The sequence below is a fragment of the Scomber japonicus genome, chromosome 13 (genome assembly GCF_027409825.1).
Source record: "Scomber japonicus isolate fScoJap1 chromosome 13, fScoJap1.pri, whole genome shotgun sequence".
Classification (NCBI taxonomy): domain Eukaryota; kingdom Metazoa; phylum Chordata; class Actinopteri; order Scombriformes; family Scombridae; genus Scomber; species Scomber japonicus.
Genome location: NC_070590.1, coordinates 32,188,556 through 32,212,481, shown reverse-complemented (window position 1 = coordinate 32,212,481; position 23,926 = coordinate 32,188,556). Strand labels below are relative to the sequence as shown.

At 45.0% G+C, this 23,926-nt stretch overlaps 1 protein-coding gene across 1 annotated transcript; it reads right to left on the bottom strand.

The window, feature by feature from the left end:
• Positions 1-12,638: 12,638 nt before the first annotated feature.
• On the bottom strand, positions 12,639-18,921 carry LOC128370980 (uncharacterized). The gene is made up of 2 exons (XM_053331161.1): positions 18,131-18,921; positions 12,639-12,765 (listed from the first exon to the last, which is right to left on the bottom strand). The coding sequence occupies exons 1-2, from the start codon at positions 18,829-18,831 to the stop codon at positions 12,639-12,641; spliced, it is 828 nt and encodes a 275-aa protein (XP_053187136.1). The 5' UTR covers positions 18,832-18,921.
• Positions 18,922-23,926: the final 5,005 nt, after the last annotated feature.

Genomic DNA, 23,926 nt, shown 5'->3' with positions numbered 1-23,926 from the left:
AAATGACGCGCATTCCTCACATCGGCAGCTAAGTATCACTGCACAGACCCAGAGAGAGGAATCAAGGCCTCAGGAGGAGTCTGGACCTGAAGGAAGAAGGCCGCAGCGTCAGCGGAGACCACCAGCGTGGTCCCATGACTATTTGGATCATTGAACTGACTTGGGGACAAGTCCTCTCAGCCAAGGGAGGGAAGAGTGTAGTGAGACAGCAGGTGGAGCTGTCTCGCTGCAAAAAGACTAATTATGGACTATTGGACACACCTGTGGGATGCCAGGCAGAGAGCTGAGATGTAGAAAAGGGGTTCAATCTGTGAGGAGAGGAGAGCTGTATGGACGTTTTGTTTGTTTGGCGGCTGGTACCCTTTTGGGCTGGGAGGGGCGCTCGCAGTTGGTTAGGGCTGCCGGTGCGAAGATAGGAAGGTAGGGGAACTGAACCTGGGTGAGGAGGGGAGGCTAGTTGCCTCCTGTTAGGTAGCCAGGGCCGGGGCTTTAATAGGGCTGCTAGCCGCCGCTTTCCACAGCGTTCCCCCATCACTTCATCAGCGGTGCTGTGGTGACTGTGTGTTACCTGGTGCTTAGGACGCGCCGCCCGACGAAGTGCTGTTCCCCCGGGGAGTCAGACGGCGCATCAAGCGAAGACCCCGGGGGGGGGTCCTCGCCAGTGGGCGAGTTGAGTATATAAAATTGCATATTTAATGTCCGTTTATTGTTGTTTTATCTGTAGTCTTAATTGTGTTAGCCTATTTTAAATTGCCCAGGGACCCGGCAGGTTTTGGTGACAGGGGGGATGATAGTCAGGGGAGGGGAATGAAACATACATAGCTCACTAAGTTGCAGTGAGGGAGGCATCAATTGAAGCGTGCTGTGGTGTACTTTTTTATAAGAGTGTGCAGTGCTGTGATTTAAAAGCAGTGTGTGGTGTAAGCTAGTCTATTGTCTATCTAGCCCTTTTGTGGTGTGATCTGAGCTGAGTGTTGTGCATTTGATGTCCTGGCTATTTGACAAAAACCTTTACTGGTTAATTCCAGGTGGTGGCAGTGTTTGCCTACCCGGTTTACAAGGTGTATTACACACTGTAGCTGTTTAAAAAAATATTTAAAATAAATGAATGTCTGGTTGTTCATGCCTTGTTTAGTCAATGGTTAGGCTACAAATCAATTCCTAGTTACTTTTGAGTATTACAATGACTGACCTTTGCTGGTATGGCTGTAGTATCCGTAGTCTCAGAATGCTATACAAGTGATACGGATCCTGCCTGACAATTACGCTAATCAGGGCACATACCCTGGCTTACGCTCCTCCCAGGGAAAAAAGTTCAGGCTCAGGATTTTTTTTTACTATCACCCCTGACTGTACATACTGAGACCACGCCCCTATATGCACTGTGCATACTGAGACCACGCCCCCTGCATGCACTGTGGATACTGAGACCACGCCCCATACATGCACTGTGCATAGTGAGACCACGCCCCCCATATGCACTGTGCACACTGAGACCACGCCCCCTACATGCACTCTGTATACTGAGACCACGCCCTCTACATGAACTGTGCATACTGAGACCACGCCCCTATATGCAATGTGCATACTGAGACCACGCCCCCTACGTGCACTGTGCATACTGAGACCATGCCCATATATGCAATGTGCATACTGGGACCACGCCCCCTACATGAACTGTAGATACCCCTACATGTGTGATAGGTTGATTTAATAAAAAGTGAAAACAGTCATTATCAAATCAGTCATTAGAAAACGTTAAAAAAGAATCCATTTATAAATAGTGATGCTATAAATGTGAATATACTTTTCATATTTCATAAAGGGTTAAATACTTAAGTTATGTGAAAGAGGTTAAAATGGTTAAAAACTATGTTGAACAGGGATGAATATAACAGATGAGTTGATCTGTGATCGACCTGTTGAACTCTTAATCAAGGTTGATTAGTTTTGCCTGCCGAGGTCGGAAGGGGGAGCTCTTGGTTCTCTGGCACTCTGCTTCACTCTTGATGAAGCTGCCAGAGAGGAAGCCTTGTGTCCGAGTAGTTCATTTATATTTCCTCTTTTTCAGGTATGTTATGAACATGTTTCGTTCTTAAACTTTAGAAAACAGTTGTAGATGGTTTTGTGCATGTTTTATGTACATATTAAATGTATTTTGTATGTTTCTGAGCAGCGAACGTTATGTTAAAATCCCTCAATGAGATACTATTGGAGTGGCTAGCTTACCTCCGTTCTCATGGCAGGCGGCATGAAGCAATACCTTCATACACATGCACTAATGATAGTGTGTATATTAAGTAAATATTAGTTTGTTAATTAATTAAAACTCATGTTCAGCATGTATTTTGATATGTAGTAGTAGTAGAAAGTTTGAAAAAGGCAAAAGTCGGCCCTCTCTTATCTCATATATCACCAGACATTTAGAGAGAGAAGAGTTAGATGAACTGGAGGATCAAGGCATGTCTGAGATACTTACCCTTCAAGATAAAATTATCGAGTTGCAACATTCTACTCAAAACAGAGTACCAGGACAGGAAGCTTTAGATGCAAAACAGGCAGAAGTGGTACAAGAGCCGGCTGGTCAGCCATTAGGAGAAGAGCTGTTAAAAAAAGAGATAGAGAGACTACAACAAGTGTTAGCATTTTCACAACAAGAGAAACCAAAACAAAGCAGAGAAGTCTAGACCAGGCCCCTGCTCAACAGACCTCCCTACCCCGTCTCTCAGTACAGTGGAACAGAGAATTCAAAATATCAGGTCAGATCGGTGAGCCAGGGCAAAAAAAAACAAACTTACCTTCTCAAGCCTAGCACACCAGATTGAGCAAGGCATTAGCAAGGGGTTCCCTGAAATCGAAATAGTTGATGGAGTGATCAGGGCAATAGCACCAGGCCTTCAACTACGCAGTTACCTCGAGGGCAAAACCAACCTTACTCTACCCACCTTGAGGAGGATCCTCAGGTCACACTACCAAGAAAAGGGTGCAACTGAACTGTACAAACAACTAACCTCAGAGGCCCAAAGCAACAAGGAAACCCCACAAACATTCCTGATCCGCACCCTGGATTGGAGGCAAAAAGAATTTTCTGCAGAACAGTATGGAGAAACATGCTCTATACGAGGATGGGATCGTATTTTAATACGATCCCATCCTCGTATAGAGCATGTTTCTCCATACTGTTCTGACAGGCCTGCAAAATGATAACATTCGAAGTGACCTCCAACCTTACCTGCAACAAATGGCAGTAAGTGATGAGCTACTCCTCAAAAAACTCAACATTGCCTGTGCAAACGAAACAGAGAGACAAAACAAAAAGAAGCTACTTACCCAACAGCGGTCAGGGACTGTGCACTCAGTCCAGCATAATGAAACACCTTCAGATAAGAAAACAAAACATCACAATCTGGAAAATCCCAACAACAAACAGCCTGATTTACTAAATGAACTGAAAGAATTACGTTCTGACATGGCAATATTGAAAAATCTAGGTGCTGAAGTTGCACAAATTAGAGAGTCAATTCGACAGCCCCAGCCAGCACAGACCCAGTATCTCACCCGCAGTGGAGGAATGCAACCCCCTCTCCCAGTCTCAGTACCCACAACCAAGCTTCTGGTTAGGCTCAATATCAACAGAGATTTGCTCCACAATGCCAGTACCCCATTCCAAACCGCGCACGCATGAGAAAATGCATTGGCTGTCAGCAGAGAGGCAGTGAGTATTGCACTCATTGCTATTGGTGTGGGAGTAATGAATGAGAGACAGTAGACAAGACAGAGGTGCTCCTTTAAACGAAAGAGGGTTACCCCCACGGGACAGGGAGTAACCAACCAAGGTGTAATGTCCCAACAACATTGCTCTCACTGTGGTGTCGTGGGAAAAGATCAAAGATTGCGGCAGTGTGTATCATGTAAAATGGACACTTACTGTTCTAAAACTTGTCAAGCTGAACATTGGCCAAAACACAAAAAGCTGTGCAACCAGCACTCCCACTCACAAGTACGCCAGCACTCTCACTCAACTTCAAAGCCCAATCGCTCCAAGAAAGAGGACAGACAGTCTCGTCTTGTTGCTCTGGTAGGGAAACGGTGCATGGTTGAGTGTTATATACAAGGTTTCAGAACACTAGCACTATGGGATACAGGCTCCCAAGTCTGTATTGTTGATGAGAAGTGGAAAAAGAGACATTTGCCACATGAGAAGTTAAGAGACATCTCTGAGTTACTTGATGCACCTGATGATTTGAAAATCACAGCTGCCAATGGACAAAACATGCCTTATAAAGGTTTCATTGAGGTTACTTTTGGATTAGCTGCAGAGGGAGCTGAACCCAAAGAACCTGTGGTGCCCATTTTCGTAATGAAGGGTAAAAGCCTTTCACAGCCCATCCTAGGCTTTAATGTCATTGAGCAAATAGTGAAAACCCACACCAAAGAGCAACTGGATGCTGCAAGGAAAGAGCAGTGGCATAGAGCACCAAGAACAGCTTTTCCCAGCCTTGAGAAGGAAAATGTCACAGCCTTCATTGATCTAGTGGCAACTGAACAGACATGTGACTATGTTGTGAAAACGACAAGAGAGAAAGTCAACATACCAAAACGAAGGTTACGATATTGTAACCCTAGTTATATTAGCACAGGCGGAGCCCTCTACTGGACTCTATGGGTACTATACTCCACCAATCGCGTACGCGCGATGGCCCACTGAAATTTTGCATGTACGTAGCCGGCCGCTAGGGCGTGTCTACCTGACCCGCCTCCTTCGGCGGGTATATAAGCAGGTGCATCGCCAGCTGCCCTCATTCCGCCAAACTTCAGCGTAAGGCGAAAGAGCGGCAGGGTCCCTTTGTAGAGGGCTCCGCCTGTGCTAATATAACTAGGGTTACAATATCGTAACCTTCGTTATATCTCACACAGGCTTCGCCCTCTACTGGACTCTATGGGTACAGTAGGCGAAGCCCGATTTATGTACTCCCTGCCGCGGGAGAGGCTCCGCCCACTGACCAGGCCAGCTACAGGTTAGGTTCCAGACCCAGCCATCACTTTATTGATCTAAGCCGCCATGCGGAGTGATAACGGATCCAACCTCCCCCCAGTTAGCAGCATCTGGCTAGACTGGGTGAGGTTGTGGTCTAACCTCGCACCTTATTGCCCGCGTCTTAGTTGAGCGTGACCCAATGCCGGTGCATGACACCCTGTGGGGGCCGAGTATAAAACACTCGACACATCCCTCTTCTCACATGTCCTGAGACCCTATGGTGAGCACAGATCTGGAGAAGGAGCCTGACACGTCCAAGAGATAGAACCGTATGAACGGGCAGGGTGAAGACCACGATGCTGCCGTACATATGTCCTCAACACTCGCACCGCTGAACAGGGCTGCAGACGTCGCCACACTTCGTGTGGAGTGCGCCCGAACCGCAGCGGGCGGCTCCCGATTCGCTTGACTGTAGGCTGCGGAGATACCATCACACAGCCACTTCGCCAAGCGTTTCTTGGACAAGGCTCTGCCAGCCGTCCCATCACCATAACACACCAACAACTGTTCTGTGTTTCTGACGGTGGCCGTGCGGTCGACATAGCATGTCAACGCACGTACAGGGCACAGGAGATGCAGTTTCGCCTCCCTCGAATCCCCATGAGGGGGAGGGTGAAAAGCCTCCAGTTGAATAGTTCTCGACCAAAATGAACTTCTTATGTTCTTGGGAACAAAAGAAGGGTTTGGTTTAAGGATGGCACCGCTGCGGTCCCCACGTAGGAGTAAACAACTCGGGTGGACCGACAAGGCGCACAATTCACTCACTCTTTTGGCTGACGTCAGAGCAAGAAGCAATGCTGTCTTGAACGACAACGCCTTTAGAGAGGAGTGTTCTAAGGGCTCGTAGGGGTCCCTAGTAAGGGCCTCGAGCACCAACGGCAATTCCCATTGTGGTACAGAAGTGCGTGCCACAGGCCGCTGTCTTCTGACCCCCTGCAGGAATCGTTTCACCAGAGGGTGGGCGAAGACTGGACCTCCGCCCAACCCCTCGTGGCATGATGATATGGCTGCAGCGTAAACTTTGATAGTCGCGTGAGACAGCCCTCTATCAACCAAAAGCTGTAGAAAGGAAAGAGTGTCCCCCACTCGACATGTCAGTGGGTCCACTCCCCTTCCCTTGCACCACCGCTGGAAACCCAACCATTTTGGCCTGTAACAGGCAATGGTGGACCCAGCCCTAGCCGCCTGAATGGTTTGCACCACCTGAGCAGTCAGCCCAGCCCGCATCAGCCTGTCCCTCTCAGGAGCCAGGCCTGAAGCGGCTGGTCCAGGGTCGGCAGCGCCTGTATTGCGTCCGCCTCCTGCGACAGCGCCCCCTGGAACTGGGGGATGGGCCATGGTGGAGTCACCGCCATCGGGGTCAGCACCGCGTACCACGGGGCTGACCGCCGGTCGGGGGCCACCAGAATGACCCTCAGCCGCTCCACTCTCACTCTCTCCAGTAGCTGGGGGATGAGGTGGAGGGGGGGGAAGGCATAAAGCAGCCTTCTTGGCCATGGCGCGTGTGCAAACGCGTCCACCCCCAAGGGTGGACGGTCCTGCGGCCTCAGGGAGAACCAGAGAGAGCAGTGGGTGTTCGACCTGTCGGCAAACAGGTCTACCGTTGCCCTCCCGAATCGTGACCAGATCTGCTGCACCACTCCTGGTTGCAGCCTCCACTCGTCGTCCAGGGGACCGCCCCTCGACATAAGGTCGGCCCCCCTGTTTTCGAGCCCTGGAATGTGGAGGGCTCTCAGAGATTGTAGGTGCTCTGAAGCCCATGACCACAGGTTCTCTGCCATCACTAGCAGGGCTGCGGATTGTACACCGCCCTGTCTGTTGATGTAAGCGACCGTGGTGCGGTTGTCGGTCCTCACCAGCACGTGTCTCCCCTTTACTAGGGGACCAAAGTGTTGGAGAACCAGTAACACTGCCTGTAGTTCGAGTAGGTTGATGTGGCGTACCTCCCCCGGAGGCCACACACCACCTATCGCCTTCCCCAGGCAGGTGCCTCCCCACCCCTTCAGGGAGGCATCCGTGAACACCGCTGTGTAGGAGGTCACCCGTCCCAGCGGCGTCCCGGTTAACAGATGTTGAGGGGACCCCCAGTACCGCAGGTTGTCCCGCGCCGTTGGGGGGACTGTCAGCAGCCGAAACTTTTGCCTCTTGAGGTCTAAGTGTAGGCTGGTGAACCATCTCTGCAGGCGGCGCATGTGCAACAGTCCCAGTGGAACCACTGGGTTAGCTGCCGCCATGTGCCCCAGTGCCTGCATTACTGTCAAGGCTGTAACACGTGAGCCCCGTCGCAGCTTGAGAACCTCCTGCTGCAGGGCCGTCCGTCTGGACTCCGACAGAACGGCCCTCAGTCTGACGGAGTCGAGCACCATCCCCAAGTACTCGGCCTGCTGGCTCGGTTGGGGGGTGCTCTTCTTCCAGTTGATAGCAAACCCCAATCTGGTCAGGTGCAGTATCAACTGAGCTGTGTGAAAAATGGCCCATTGTTTGGACCTGGCCATCACAATGAGGTCGTCCAAATAAAAGAAGACCCTCATGCCTCGGCCACGCAACGGTTGTAGCGCTGCGTCCACACATTTGCTGAACGTGCGGGGGGCCAGGGAATAGCCGAATGGGAGCCTGTTGTATTCGTAGGCTGTTCCCTGGAAGGTGAAACGCAGGAACTTCCTGTGTTTTGGCGCCACCTCGACATGAAAATAAGCGTCCTTCAGGTCGATGGTTGTGAACCAGTCGCCTGGCTGGACGAGCTCCAGCAGCTTCCTCGTGGTCAGCATGCGGAACGTTTTGCGATCAATACGCATGTTCAGGGCACGGAGGTCCAGGATGGGTCTGTAATCCCCCGTCTTTTTGGGGACCAAAAAGTATGGGGAGTAAAAACCTCGTTCCCTGTCGTGGGGAGGGACAATTGACACAGCCTGTTTTGATATCAGGTCCTGAATTTCCCTCTCGAGAAAATCTATCTCTTGTTGAGAGGATAGATTTATCGCCCGTATGCCTCTGAATGCTGGTGGGAGGCCGCAGAACTGGAGAGAATATCCTAGTTTGAGGGTCCTGTCCAGCCAGTTCGTCAACACACAGCTGCTTCGCCACTCCTCGTGAAACCACGTGAGGGGACACGCAGGCAGCTGTGGAGCGGCTTTCAGAAAATTGTGGTACACAATTTCGGCCCTCTCCGCCGCCAAACCCGCCATAAAAGGGAGTTCGGCCCATGGGGGGCCCTCTGTGAAAGGGCTGAGTCGTTCCTGAACGCGGCAGGCCCGGTTTACGAGCCGCCGTGGTCGTCCGTGAACGCAACTCTGATGTCCGAGGCAGTGAGGCGACACCTGAACGGCCCTTCACCGTCTGACATTTTACAGTCACAGGAAAAACACTGTCCCTGCTGCTGTCATTTTCTTCCGTGGAAAGAAAAACAGGGGAACAGGCAGGGTTGTTTAGCTCAGCTTCACGACATGCGTACCAAAGAGTAACGCTTTTACTTTCAGCGAGCTCCACTCGGCGATTGCGAGGGGCCCGCGACGCCGTTAGCGAGCAGCTAGCTGCTAACGCCCGCCTCGCGAAGCGGTCAGAGGCCTTGACCGCTTGGACAGGGACTCTGACCGTTCCGCTGCCGTTTGGCGGGGGGCTGGCTCGTGTTAACCCGGCCGTTTCGATGTAGCGGGGCAGGTTAAACGAACGGTGCTGCAGCTGAGTAACGTCACGGTCTGAGTGTGCGTTACGCAAGCTAACCCTGTCTTTGTTAGAAAGTGGAGCCTCGTCGTAGCCGGCGGCTAGGCGGTGGTAATCATCGCCTGTCAGCCGGTGAACGAGCTGCGCTGGGCCGGCTGTTACAGTAGCACTGTGCCGGTTAGCCCTGCGCGAGGCTAGCTGTGTGGTCGCTACAACCGGTGGGGAGCGATATTTACCTATGCATCGCCGCCGGTTGTAGCGCTCATATGGAGGGACAACCGCGGATCTATCCCGGTTAAAAGAGACAACAATGTTCTGCTCAGCCTTGTTACTCACAAAGGATGCGGCTGAGGGTGTGTGTTGTGTGCGTGCTTGAGTGACCGTGAACGGGGGGCCTTGTACGCCGGGCCCGCTGCGGGGATGCAACGGTGGAGCACACATTACCGGCAGCCCGCTGGATGGTGCAGCGTATGCTACACCGATAGGGGCTGTCCAGCAAGCCGGGGGTATGGGAGGGGAGGATTTTGCTCTTTTAATGGTGTAACGTGTTTTAATAAAAACAGTTTCAACATTTTCAGCACGTTTAGTTACACAAGCAGAACATACAGAACCATAACATGAACCATGAGGGAGGGTGGCGGAGCAACCTGCTTGCGCCATTCCTCCCGTTAGCTGTCATTTTGGTTGCTGTGCGCCCCAGGAACAGGACAGCTTCGGCCGGGGCCTCTGTCCGCTGGTGCCGCGTGCTGCGGGGCGAGACACGCTCGCGTCCCGTGGAGGGCGCTGCTGTGGTGGGGCCGGCGGAACCGGCTGCTGGTCAGCTGGGGGGGTCGCCGCGGAGAAGCCTCTCCGCTGGCAACGCTCTCTCCTCCTCGCCGTAGCATTGCGATGCGGCAGCGTCCTTTCTCGCTGCTTGGCGGCGACAGCGAGCGGCAGATGGCGGCTCAGCTGCGCCTTTTCCTCCTCTAGCCTCTTCAGCCGCTGTGTCACCGTGGTGAGAGAGCCAAAGAGGCCGTCTGACGACACTGGTGCGGCCAGGAGATCCTCTCGATCCCTTCTGGGGAGGGCGGTGAGGCCAAGCCAGACGTGGCGAGAGCCGACGACCGACAGCGACATCACACGCCCAGCAGCAGTAGCGACGCCCTGGATGAGGTTGTTGATCTGACCGACAGTACGGCCGAGACAATCAACAGCGTCAGTGGAAGGGGGGGCGTCACGCGACAGTGAAGCTGCTGCCGCGACGCCCAGCACACCCAAGTTGTTTGCTGCTGCTGCAAGTTGCGCGCCCAGCTGGAACATTTTGTCCAAATATTCCAGCGTATCTTTATCCTGTGGCAGCGGTGGTAGCGGCTTCCTGTGCCCTGACCAACCAGCTGACTGTGGGATAATGAGCGCAGCAAGAGCCTCTTCCAGCGGGGGCACACCGGGGAACACCGTCTCCGTATGGCCCTGCACACGCAGGAAAGACGTCATACCCACGACCGTCGCTTTGGTTTTCAGCGGCTCCTGCCAAGACGCTCTCACACATTGCCAAATGTCGGGGAGCGCTGGGGAGCCGTAAAACCCCTGACGGAGTCGGCTCACAGGCTTCGGTGGCAGCGGAGAGGGCAAGGGAAGCCCGACACACTCTGCTGCCGCCGTCATGACTTTCGGGAAGTCCAGCTTGATTGAAGCGGTGCCGGAAACAGCCGAGGCGTCAGAGAGGGAGAGGGAGAGGGAGAGGGAGAGCTCATCATCCTCGTCCTCGTCTCCTCGCGGCGGCGGGCCGGGACCAAAGGCTGAGTCGGGCCCGGGCGGCGGAGCTTCATCAGGCGTTATGGCGGTGGTGTATGCCGGAGCGGCGTCCTCCTCCTCCATGGCGTCATCTTCTGATTCCCGCTCTTCTTCCTCACTGCCGTCAGGAGACAAGGTGAGAAGCGATTCGCCGGAGAAGAAGTCAGCTCGCTGCTGGCGGCGAACACGTGGAAGGTCTCGGCAGCAGACGCAGGCCGGGCGCCGCTCTAACCCGGCGATGGCGTGCTCTCTCCCGAGACACTCGTAGCAGAGTAGATGCCGGTCTGCCGGGGCGATAATGCCGCTGGGGCAGGCCGGGCAACGTCTTGGTTCTTGAAGCGGCGACTCCATCCGAGGAGATGATGTGACAGTGGGCACTCGCCGATCGCTGAAGTAAAAAGGAATGAGGGCAGCTGGCGATGCACCTGCTTATATACCCGCCAAAGGAGGCGGGTCAGGTAGACACGCCCTAGCGACCGGCTACGAACATGCAAAATTTCAGTGGGCCATCGCGCGTACGCGATTGGTGGAGTATAGTACCCATAGAGTCCAGTAGAGGGCGAAGCCTGTGTGAGATATAACACATATCAGTTCAGATTGATTGCAAGGTACAGACACAGTCACTAAAGAAAGACACCACGCTTCTGTTTGAGCCTGACATAAACCCCCAGTGGGCCGACGGCCTTGAGTTCTGTGAGACTTTGGTAACACTTAAAAGTGGTGTTTCCCCTTATATGGTCCTCGATGTGCAAAACCCAACTGATCATGATATTGAAATGTCAGGAAGAACTGTTGTGGGTACCCTTCAGCAGATTCAGGCTGTGTATCCAGTTACTGCCCTGGAGAAACCTGACTGTTGTCCTACAGTCTCAGTGCGTCAAGTTGGAGCAGAGAGTGAACAAACTACACTGTAAAAAAAAAATCTTAAAAAAACGGTAATTTTCCGGCAGCTGGGGCGCCAAAAAAATACCGTTAAATAACAGAAAATTACTTTCTCATAAAAATAGTTATTTTCCATAATTAAAATACAGAAATACAGTTTGTAGTTGTAATTTTAACAAGATTTTGCCTTATTTTCAGGTTGTTTAACGTTTAATTAGGAACATTTTCACATTTTAAAACGATTAAATTACCTAGAAATATGGTAAGTAAACGTTGTATTACGAATAATAATGCTTACATTTACAGAAATGTGCTGTTATTAGTTGGTTTTAATGACATTATTTTATGGAAAGAGGTTGTATAATGTAATTTATATTTAATGTAATATAACAGTATATGACACACAAAACAATGTGATTCATCGTTCAAAACATGTCAAAAAACTGTAGAAAAACTAGATATTAGGTTTAAAATTGCAACAATTTACTGTTAATTTCAGATCACATCAAATGTATATTTAGTTATTTTACGTTGTTTTTAACATTTAATAACAAACATTTTACGTTTTAAAACAATGAAATTACCCATAAAGATGGTAAATTAACATTGTAATATGAATAATAATGCTTAAATTTACAGAAATGTGCTGTTATTAGTTGGTTTTAATGGCATTATTTTATGTAAAAAGGCTGTATATTACTTTATGTTAGATGTAATATAACAGTATACGACACTAATTTGATTAATCTTTCAAAACATGTCAAAAAGACTTAACTACATATTGGGTGTTTATTGCAACAATATTATTATTATTATTATTGTAAATTTAGTTTTGTTTTCTTTTACATTGATTTCCTGAATATTTAAAAAGCCTAACCCTAACCCTTTAAATGGTTTAAACCGTTTTTTGGCTAGTGGGAAAAGGGGCTTAAATGAATTGAAGTTTGAATGAGACTAAGCTGAACAAGAACAGCTACAATTTCCCATTCTCAGTATTTTTATTCAACTGTAACAGGTAACCATTATTACAGCAATATTCAAAAATCAATTAAATTAAAATGACTGGCTCTGAAACAAAAATAAATAAAATTGGAAATGAAAGAAAGTTTAGAAAAAGTTAAAAAAAAAAAAAAAAAAAAAAGTTGAGTTACCAATTCACAGTAATTACATATCCACAACGTTGATAATAAAGCTATAAAACAAATAGCTTACAATACAAGAAAACTTATTGGATATTAATCCATAACAGTCTAAATTGGACAAAATATCCATAACCTGTGAGCACTTATTCCCGCCACTCGTAGTCTGCAATTCTTGTTATCAGTGTGAGAACCTTTGGACTGACTGCAAGTCTTTTGGTGGCGTTCCGCTCCACTTTTGATCCCTTGTCTGGGTTAATTTTGAAGAGGCACCTGTCAAATGAAAAAAAAAAAAAAAAAAAAAAAACTTTAGTAACTGTGGACTGTACTGTAATTTAATGTTTTCATACATTTGCAAAAGGTTACACAACAGTGTAGACAGAGCTTGCTTGTGAAAGAGTGTTTGGACATACAGGGAACTGTGGAACAGTGATGTAATGAATTAACATGTGAGTACTGTATACGTGTATTGTGTATGAATGCGTATTAATGTTTGAAGGTGGTGGGAGGGGCCGTTTGGCACGAAATGGCAGCCACGCTTCCTTCAGTCTGCCCCAGGGCAGCTGTGGCTACAAACACTAGCTTACCACCACTGGTGAGAATGTGTATGAATGAATAATGGTTTCTGTAAAGCGCTTTGGGTGCCTTGAAAAGCGCAATATAAATCCAAGCCATTATCACTTCTTATTATTATCATTATTATTATTATTATTGTTAGTAGTAGTATTGCAAATACTATTTCAAGGAGATGAATGTAACTTCGGTCAGGAGGATCTGCTACTCAAAGGTTTCTTGGGTATTTGAGTTTTGTTTTGTCAATTATTTCATAAATAAGCATTAACAAGCATCTGTTTCTGTAACTTCACATGAGCATGAATCAAGGATAAATAAGAGACATAGCCAGTCTGAAAATCTGAAAAACAAAAATGAACTCTCTGGTACAGTTCGGACCATTTTCATCCAGTAGGGGGCATTTTTCACTCATTTGTTTTAGTCATAACTCTCCCTTGTGATATCAAATCAATTTTTTTTATAATTTCTTGAAATTTTATTATTAAAAAAATTCAAAGAGATCAATAATACATTGTCCTACCCCGTGTATGGGTCGATCTTTTACAGTATGTGCATTATATATCTTATTTTGATGTATTAAATTGACTAGTGGTGTCTTACCTCTGTAAGAACTCTAAAGTTGATGCTTGGGCTGCTGGGTAAGATATGTTCATACAGTAGTACGAACCAAACATCAGCATAACAGCATCACTGAAGATTCTGATATTGCCATTCACAATGGTCTGGTCAACAGACAGCATGAAATTCTCCGCTGCCAAAGTTGAGTTTCCTGTTGTGTACAAGGACAAGAGAAAATTAAAATTAAATTATCATGTTACAACTGAGTCCAGTACAACAATAACAATCAAAGTAATAGTAGTAATAGTTTTCTGTTTTTTGGTTTTAATATATTGTGGTGGAGAAAGACAAATATTCATACCACACACAACAATACATGGTGTACTTGGAAGTCCAGCACAGTCCACTTCAGAGGGCAGGGTTGTTTGATCCACTTTGCAGAACATCTGTTCTTCTTCTTCATTAAAGTACTTGAGGAGCAGTGGAAGAAACACTGCAACATTCACATCTGCAACATTTTTGCTTGATGTTTCCATTTCCCTGAAGATGGTCTCCATCTTCCCTGTCTTGTCACCAGATTTAAGAAATGAAATAACTCTGGCACATTTATTAGCCATGTTTTTGTCTTCCATGTCCACACCTGTAAGCTCTTTAAAATGAGTCTTCATGCCGGTTGTCTCAAACAGATATGGCCATTCCTTTGTCAAGTCAGAAGTCTCAGTCCCACTGATAATGTCTTTTCTCTGAGTGAAGAAAGTGGCTCTCATCATATTCTCAATGGCTTTGCTGTAACAGCATCTTTCTCTCCACATTTTCTTTAACTCTTCTTGTGCATGTTTCTGAGATTCAGGGGTTTCATCAGGTGGCAGCCGTGTTGGTTGCCAGTTTATACACCCATAAGTGTCTAGTCTTTTTTTCTGAGTTGGGGTATCCTCTCCTTCACTGCTGCTAATAATTTGTCTCTTTAAGGAAAGTGAAGTGTTTCCTCTCTTCAGGTTATCCACTCTGCTGACCATCTGTTTGTTGAGTGAGTCATACCCACTGCCTACAACTTCACCTTCAATGACATCAGTAAATGCCACAGGGTAGGCCTTTGTCATCTTCCTTGCTATCTCACCAATATGTTTCTTCCCAGGTGGTGGGCACGCGGTTAAGATTTCACTGACAATGAGCCATATGATTTCAAGTCTCTCACTTTTTGTTGGCCGCATTCCTGTTTCCAGCTTTCTGATGATGTCAGATGGAATTTTCTGCCAAGGAATTTGAAATTTAAAATGCCAGCTGTTGTCAGACAATCAACGAGGTGTGATATCCATACTTGAACTACTTGTTGACCGCAGTGAACTTGCAGTTTCTGAGCTGTAACCACCTGGAGAAAACACAGAGAACATGAGCTGTTATTAAATAATAGGTGGGTTTTCATGGAGCGTTTTTCCTCTTTCGGGACATTGGTTCTGGCCGAAACTATATAGAAATTACTTGGGTCATTTCTCTTTTTTTGGCCGGGTTCGGGCCGAGACTTAATGCTAGTGAGACGCGCTGAGTCCAGATTTCAACACCCATGGGTCCGGTTGAATTTTAATTTTCAGGGCCATAAAGAACTTGTAAATGCATAGTGATGTTTACATTTTGATTTCTGTCGACACAGAGCAGAAAGAACGGAACCAGACAACATTTAGTTTCATTGTTTACATGAGAAAATTGTCTTTCTTTCTTTCGGTTTCTTTCGGTTTAAGAAAAATGTTTATTCCACCTCTCTGGGCTTGTTTGTTTTGATTGAGCTGATTGTAATCAGATTATTTGGCTTCTTGTAGGGTTAATCTGATGCAATTTACTGATGCAACAATTAAAGCCATCCAATTTTCCACATTGTATAATGTAACCTCTATAATTTTGATATTTATACACATATATACATATACATATACTCACCAGAAAGGGCCATCTCGCCAGACTGTGTTACTGGACTTGTACTGGTACTGGCTCTGCTGAACTGTTGGTTGCTCTGGTTGCTTGGAGGACTGTCCAAGACATCTTGTTGGCCTTAATAAAAGGACAGATAGTAGTAATATTTAACCATACAGACATCACATAGCTCAATCTGGGTATATTAATACCTAAGATAATTATATACTCAGTAGTCAACTGATATCAAACTGTTCCTTTCTCAATATAATGCAGTACAGTACACCACCACTAACACTGACTATGAAATCAATGATGAACAAGGTATAGTTTATAGTTATCACCTTTTTGAAAACAACAAAAATGTAGAGAAGATTCTTTGAAGTATAATTCATAGTAGAACTGCTGTATTGGACTGCATTAATTTGAACAGGTGTACCCTAATAAGTATATTTTGACTATGCTCATTTTTCTAATGCAAAAGTTTATTATGTGCAAATTGAAACACATACTTTTCTTTTTGAGTTTCCTGGCTTCAATTGGTCTCAGGACAGAAAGGAGGTCACTCTCCTGCAGGTAGCTCAGGTCCTCCATGTCCTCAACTCCTAAACCTTGCAGATGCTCCAGCAAAGGCTCAGGGTCTCTCAGTTTAGGAAGACTTGATTTGATGAAAGACAAAAGCCGACTCTCTGTATCCATGACTCGGAGGACTAGAAGGGATGAAAAAATACTGTTCTTCAAGCATTACTGTCAGATTTTATCTCTCAAACTCCAGATTACTCTGAGTCAACAATGCTATGCTTAAGTGAAATTACCCTTGTCCCACAAAGCTTGTACACAGGCAAAGGATAATAATCTAGTTTCCGCTCAGGCTTCCAACATTTCATGCTCTGCCTTGCTTGTTTCACTTCATACAATGCAAACGCTGGCATATAGGACACGTCATGAGGTGTAACAATAAAGTACACATGCTGGTCCTGCGTCACAAGCATGAGCTCAATCTGTCCGAATTCAAGTGCCTCACCTTGGTTTAAACATAGAAAGAGTCCCTTTTTGTACTGACTGCCTTTCCACTGCACCTCGGTAGCTGACTCAACATTGGGTTCTTTGACTAAGGTTTCTCCTACTGCAGAGCGCACTGCTTCGCTGTACAGTTCAGCATGGAAAGGAGTGGAGTTCTTAACCATCAATGAGGGTGCAAAAAAGGAGCCAGAATGTAGGTATGCCTGCAGTAGCTGATGGTTCTTTGCAAGTGTGTGACATACATTTTTGAAGTTTTGTGTCCTTCGCACACATCTTTTGAAATATGAATGCTTACTCTCGAACCTCATTGTCCACAGCCGAATGAGTGGGCCAAACTTTAGTATTAAGGCAGGGTAGTGGGTGAGGTAATGATGCTTTGGTTTTAGTTTTTGTGAAGGAAAAAATTCTTTCCTTCCTTCCAGATAATCACCAATCAGAACACTGAGCAATGCAACCTGGGGTACTGATATAGTAGGGGCACAAATCAATTCCACTAGCTCTTTCAGTTGGACAGTCAGTTGCCATACAGGATCCTCCGTGTCTGTGATAATGATAATGGGGAGAAGTCTCAGCAAAGACCAGTTTTCTGTCGCCTGGCCACCTAATTTCACACCCTTTTCTGAAACTTCAGCTGGTTTAGAGCTACCATCAGATCCCTGGTCACTAAACTGTTTGATCCTTCGATTTAGCTGTGAATATGTGAAGAATTTTTTCACCTTGACAAAATGGGTGAGGTAAATGGCAAGGTCAGATGCCACGACACCCTCAAAGAGATCATGGCCAGTACAGGGTGGGAGGCCTGGCTGGCAAACATGAAAAAATGTCAGTGAATTAAAGACAGAGTTACATTTCACACCTCTGACTAGACTTGCATCACCATTTTGCAGTTCTTGAACAGTGTCATTGTACTCTTGTACTGTACGGATTGGAGCATGGTGTTCCGTCTAGCTCACTTCTGGTTACATGACAATATCGGCAGAAATGTTGAGATGTACTGAAATTTTCTGTGAATCCACCAATGTTATGTGACCCCAAATTGTCACCGGCAATGCAAAAGACAGTTGCCTTAACAATGTTTCCAGAAATATTCAGACCATTTGTCTCGAGTTCTCCAAGATCAGTTATCAATTGAGAGAACACTTTCTCGTGGCCAAAATATTTGAAATCAGCTTCTCGGCACAAAAGTAAAAGCTGCAAGTTGTCAATAGTGGATAGATGAAAAGGCTCAAAATTTGCTAGAGTGAAGTAGATTCCAAGCATCTTATGTTTTTTCTTTGCCGAGCCAAGGGGATTAACTACCTCAAAAGCATCTTGATAAAGTATCACTTTTAATGTGAGACCTGACTCAGCAAAAAGAGGATTGGACTTAAATACTGATCCATCACACACATCATTTAAAATATGAGGTGTACGTTCATTCTCAGATGTAGAACCTTGTTCCAGCAGATCAGTATGTTTTAGCAGAGTTATCAATGTATGCTTTATGGGAACATACTGAGCATATTGCTCCTTTCTATTTTCATCAAACCCCCAAAAAATGGGTTGTGGATGCACGTATGGACAATTCTCCTCAAAATACCGTTTTCTGTTGTACTCTGTGGAAAGGGAGGAGCTGCAGGATCCATGAATATCTACATAATCTAGGGTCTTCAAAACATCTTCAATTTCAGTCTCAGATAGTTCAGCTTTTGTTTGAAGAGATGCTTTCAGTTGACTTTTCGTGTACTGCAGACACATTCCATTAAGACTATTCAGTTCTTCTACGATCAACTGGATTGTAGAGGAAGGGATAAGTTGTTTGGCCTGTAGTTTCATGTAAAACATGCACAGATTTCTCATGTACAAACTTTTCATTTGTGCAAGGTCTGGGACATCTGCCTCAGGCTCATCATCAGCTGACCCTTCATCTGCCTGGCTTTCAGCAACAGAGGACTGAGACTCACTAGGAACTGAAGGAGGACAGTATGCACCAGAGACATGCAGAGCTGTGGGGTTTTTGTGCTTCCTAGCTAGGTGGGCTGTGAAAGATGATGTCACTGAAAAAGTTTTATCACAGTCTTTAAATGGGCAATGCACTATCTCTCTTCTTGAAATGTGAGATTTTAGGTGACAGAGAAGGTCTTTAAGGTCGATCAACTGTTTCTGACAATGTGGAAGTTGACATAGAAAGGGTGTCTGCAAAGTTTGAGACTGTGACACAGTAGATAACCGCCGATGATGGCGGTAAACATGACATTTAAAAGCATTGTAATTTCTGAACTGAAACTTACAACTATCCATACAACACGCATGCTGATAATGTGGCTCATTTTTATGAAGCCCTTGATGTATCACGTACCCTTTTAGGGTATTCACTGAAGCACCACAACTACGACAGGTGTAATCTTTTGACATCCTTAACTGCAGTGTAGTACCTTTTTCAGTGTACTCCATGAAATCAACCGCACCACTTATCTGCAGAGAGAAAGAGAGAAAAAAAAAACATTTATGAAATCATGAAATTTACCAAAATCAAAATAAATGCTATTGGTTGTGAAATAGTTGACCTAAACTGTGTTAGCCAATCTCCCCTCAATAAACTAAAAGATGATCATTAGCTTATCCTTTACAAATTTTTCAGTATTGTTTTTAATTACCAAATCTCAGTATCATGTGTTATGACTGGTCATATTTTTGTTTTGGTCTGTTTGTGTGCCCTGTGTTTCTTTTGGTTATTTTCTTAACAGGCAAATAGCGGTGTGCCGTCGCAATGCTGTGATTGGTTGATGAGGATTGCATCCTGGCCTGCGATTGGCTGCAGCTGGGAGGGGCCAGCTATAAAACAGCCAAGATGGCGGCAGTCTTGTGGCAGCAGGCAAATCCCCGTCCTCCTCCTCTCCCAGCCGGCCACACTTTTGTCTCTGTTTTGTTTTCTTTGAAAGTAGATATTGGTTGTATAGTTTATGTTGAGCAGTAAGGGTGGACTGCCAGTTTTGGTTAATCTGGTTTTCTCCTGTTTATTTAGCCAGGGAGCTAAATTCTTGTCATTTGTTTTCTTAGAGTAAGTATCTTAATTTTCAGATAGGATTGTTTAATTTGTTATTTTGGCCTTGGTCCACCCTGAAGTTCGATTCTATTTATATCTATACATTCATTATTTAATTTGTATAAATAAATATTTGAGGAAGATGGGGCCAATTCATGTTACGCCCCAGTCTAGGGGTGCCTAGGGCATAACCTGATTTGGCCCCATCTTCCTCAATTCCCAAATAGCCACAGGCCAATAATTGTTTATAAGGAAAATATTTATATTGTTTTATAGCTGGTCCCTCCCAGCTGCAGCCAATCGCAGGCCAGGATGCAAACCTCATCAACCAATCACAGCATCGCGACGGCACACCGCTATTTGCCTGTTAAGAAAATAACCAAAAGAAACACAGGGCACACAAACAGACCAAAACAAAAATATGACCAGTCATAACACATTTATAAAATATTTATTCTCTCTTCTTTGAAAGAAATTACACTTAAAATGGCTCACTAGCGACATCTGCAAGTGGAGGTGAAGTTTGACAAGCTACATACAATTAAGCTTCCTATCCTAGCCAAAAATCACGCCATTTCAATTCATACAGTGAAAGTTATGGCCAAAAAACGAGTGAAAATGTAGAAGAGGGTTAATAATCGATTATTGTTCGTTGTTGCAGCTCTAAACAATTGTTATTCATCTTTCTCTCGGCCTGTATCAGTTAGTTCACAAAAGCAAACGTAATGACTCACTGTTAAGTGGTAAGCTAGCTGGAGACACCGACCCCGCCAGCCATGCTTTTGTCATCATAGTTAGCTAACATTTCAATTGACGACATGCCAGCGGATTCGGTGCCTTTTGCCGACTGAGTAAACTCAGAGGCATGGTGGTAAATAAACCTAATGCTACTCAGCTTCAGTTTGATACTTGACTTCTACCTTCTTCCTTCATCCAGCCTCCACATTCGTTGCTGTTTGCTGGAAGTTTCTGTCGGAACCGCCGCCGCGCGTGTTGAACTTCTTAAGGATAATGTCAAAGAAGGATGGTCAGTGTCCCAACAGCCAATGACATACCAGTTTCTGTCGAGTGTCGACCAACCCAAACGGGACCCGCGCTTTTCACTCCAATGACATGTTGCGTTGTTGTCATCACGTCTGTGCCATGTGGTGCCGTGAGACTTTGTGTGTGTGTGTGTGTGTGTGTGTGTGTGTGAGTGTTTATGCAGGGAGACGTTGCAGCAGGAGCATGTCTCCTGATTACACGTGTTTTGTTCATACATGCTGTGAAATCATTCAAGACGTTGTAATTTACACAATGTCTGTGTGTGTATATATATATATATATATATATATATATATATATATATATATATATATATATATATATATATATATATATACACACACACACACACACATTCATATATATATTAGCCTACAGTGTGGCCCTGCAATGATTCATACTTTCTATTACTTTTTATTCCTATAAATTATATTTTCACTGTTTACCTCTGAATTGCTGAAAAGCAATTAGACACAGATGACACATATTAATGCTCTGTCATTAAGATCTGTTCTGAATGACAGAATATAATGCTTTCAGGTGGTAGGTTGAGGAAACAGATGAAAAGCATGAAGTTTATGTGGTTTTATCTTGATGTGGGCCTCCTTCACTAGCAGTTCCTTTTCTTGGTTTGTTTTATTGTAACAGATATTGAGATTTGTTTGCCAATACAACAATATTTACCTTTCCTGGAGACCATTGCTACATTTAAACTGCATTTCATATTAGCCTATAGCAGTTCTAGGCAGCTCACAAATGTTTATTTTCATTAACTACGGTCATTTCACTAGCCTACACAGAGTGGTCCAAATCATTCATCTTCACATGATGTATGCAGTTTCACTTTAGAGATGGCTCAAATGAAATTAAATGAAATAACAGTTAAGTTTTAACCTCAACATTAAGGTTAACATTTGCAGTACATATACACATGCTGAAGGTATACCAGGAGGTTGAGTGGTTCTAATGGGAGTGGTCATTCAGGAGCAAGGGTCTGCAGGAAATCCTTTTGAAACTCATGACAAGTCATTCATACTCAGACTGCAAACTCAGACTTTTTCCTGGATTAAAATCAGATGGTGGTACAGTAACCTAACATCCCCCTACCCACCACCACCAAAATAATATTGTACACAAATGTCTGAGTGTTAATGGGACTGTGAATCTGGTCCTAACGGTGATAGGCCTAAACTGATTTACAGACTGGCTAATAAACTGCCCTTGACAATATGAGCATGCCCCATCAAACAGTGTGTCTGTTTCAGTTCTGAAGCAGCAGCTGCAATAAAGTAGCAGCATATCTATCAGGGAAATGCTTTATTGAAAGCATTTAATTGCAGGTCACTTGGTAGTGCTGATGCCCCATAAGCAGAGGCAGCAGCCCTAAGTTCAAGTCCAACTCTTTGCGTTGCACATTATTCACCCTCTCAAGCTTTCCCCTTTCCCCATGTCTCTTTAGATGTCCTTTCAAAATAAATGTTAATATAATGTTAATAAATGTTACCATCTAGGAAATTACAGTAATTGTAGTTATTTTCAATGAAAACATTAGTCAATTAACAAAGAAATTATAGTAAAATTACAAATTAAATAGTTATTTTACTATTAATTTCTCAGTAATTTTAAATGATTTTTTCCCCCTTTTTAGAGTTTTAAAGTTGAATTTTACAGTTTATTCCCTTAAATAACAGACAAATATTAGTGAAATTACGATACATTTGTGAATGTATTTTAACAATAAATATATGTATTTCTAATAAGGTTTTTTTGTAAAAGAACAGAAATAGTGTGTGTTTTCACAGTTACAGTAATTTCATGTTATTTTACATTTGACATGTAAAATCACAGTCTCTTTTTGTAAATTAAATGGTATTTTAAAAATACAGAACAAATCTGTAAAATAAACAGTAAAATTCTGTTATATTACAATTTTTTTTACAGTGTACTGAAACTCCATGGGATCCACCAATTGATTTGAATCATCTGAGTGAACCTGAAAGATTAGTGGTGCAGGACATGCTCGGCGATGAATGCTCCTCTTTCTCTAAGTCAGAAGATGACATTGGATGCATCGAGAAATTGAAGTTGAGCATATCACTGAAGGATGTGGAGCCTGTAGCACGCACTTACCTGTCTGTGCCGAAGCCTCTATATAAAGAGATGAAAGATTATCTGCATAATCTCATTGCACAGGGATGGGGGAAGAAATCAAACTCACCTTATGCATCACCAGTAGTCTGTGTAAGGAAGAAGGATGGGAGTCTTCGACTCTGCATAGATTACAGAGAACTGAACAGGAAGACCTATCCTGACAGACAACCCATCCCTCGAGTGCAGGACATCCTTGACAGTCTTGGTGGCAATACATGGTTTTCATTATTAGACCAAGGAAAAGCCTACCATCAAGGTTTCATGGATGAGAACAGCCGGCTTCTGACTGCATTTGTGACTCCATGGGGCCTCTACGAATGGATAAGGATTCCATTCGGGCTAATGAACGCACCTGCCGCCTTCCAACGGTGTATGGAGGAGTGCTTGGAAGACGTGCGCGACAACATCTGCATCCCCTACCTGGATGACACGCTTGTATACAGTCAGTCATTCGAGAATCATGTGAATCATGTCAGAAAAGTGCTCCAGCTGTTGAGAAAGTATGGGATCAAGTTAAAACCCAGTAAGTGTGAATTAGTCAAACACAAGGTCCGCTACCTGAGAAGAGTAGTTTCAGCGGAAGGGAGCAAAATCGATCCAGCCGATACCATTGCTGTGAGAGCTTTAAAAGAAAAGAGGCCAAGCAACGTAGGAGAGCTACGAACCATCATGGGTTTGTTAAGCTACTACAGGCAATACATACAAGACTTCTCACGTATTGCTGGGCCACGTTATGACTTGCTGAAAGGCACAACAGAAAATGACAATGTAACACAAAACACAAGGCGAGCTACAGACAAATGAAAAGGAGTGCCATCACACAAACCAATTGTGTGGACAGAGAAACATCAGCACATCTTGGAACGGCTAATAGACTGTCTGGTTGAGCCACCAGTCCTCAGCTTCCCAGACTTCTCTCAGCCATTTACACTCCACACGGATGCCTCAAACCAAGGCCTCGGGGCAGTCCTATACCAACTACAAAATGGCAAACTCCGTGTGATAGCCTACACTGTAAAAAAAATACCGTTAAATAACAGTAAATTACTGGCAGCTATAGACGCCAGCAATTTACTGTTATTTTACAGTATCCCTACTGTAATCTAAAAAACAGTTAATTACTGTTAAAAATATTACAGTAATGTACTGTATAGA

Excerpts from the sequence above, each read along its gene's own strand:
- LOC128370980 (XM_053331161.1), bottom strand. The coding sequence starts at position 18,831 with ATGGATAGTTGTAAGTTTCAGTTCAGAAATTACAATGCTTTTAAATGT. Across the intron at positions 12,766-18,130 it reads ACAGAGTACAACAGAAAACG|GTGCCTCTTCAAAATTAACC; the intron begins GTATTTTGAGGA and ends TTCATTTGACAG.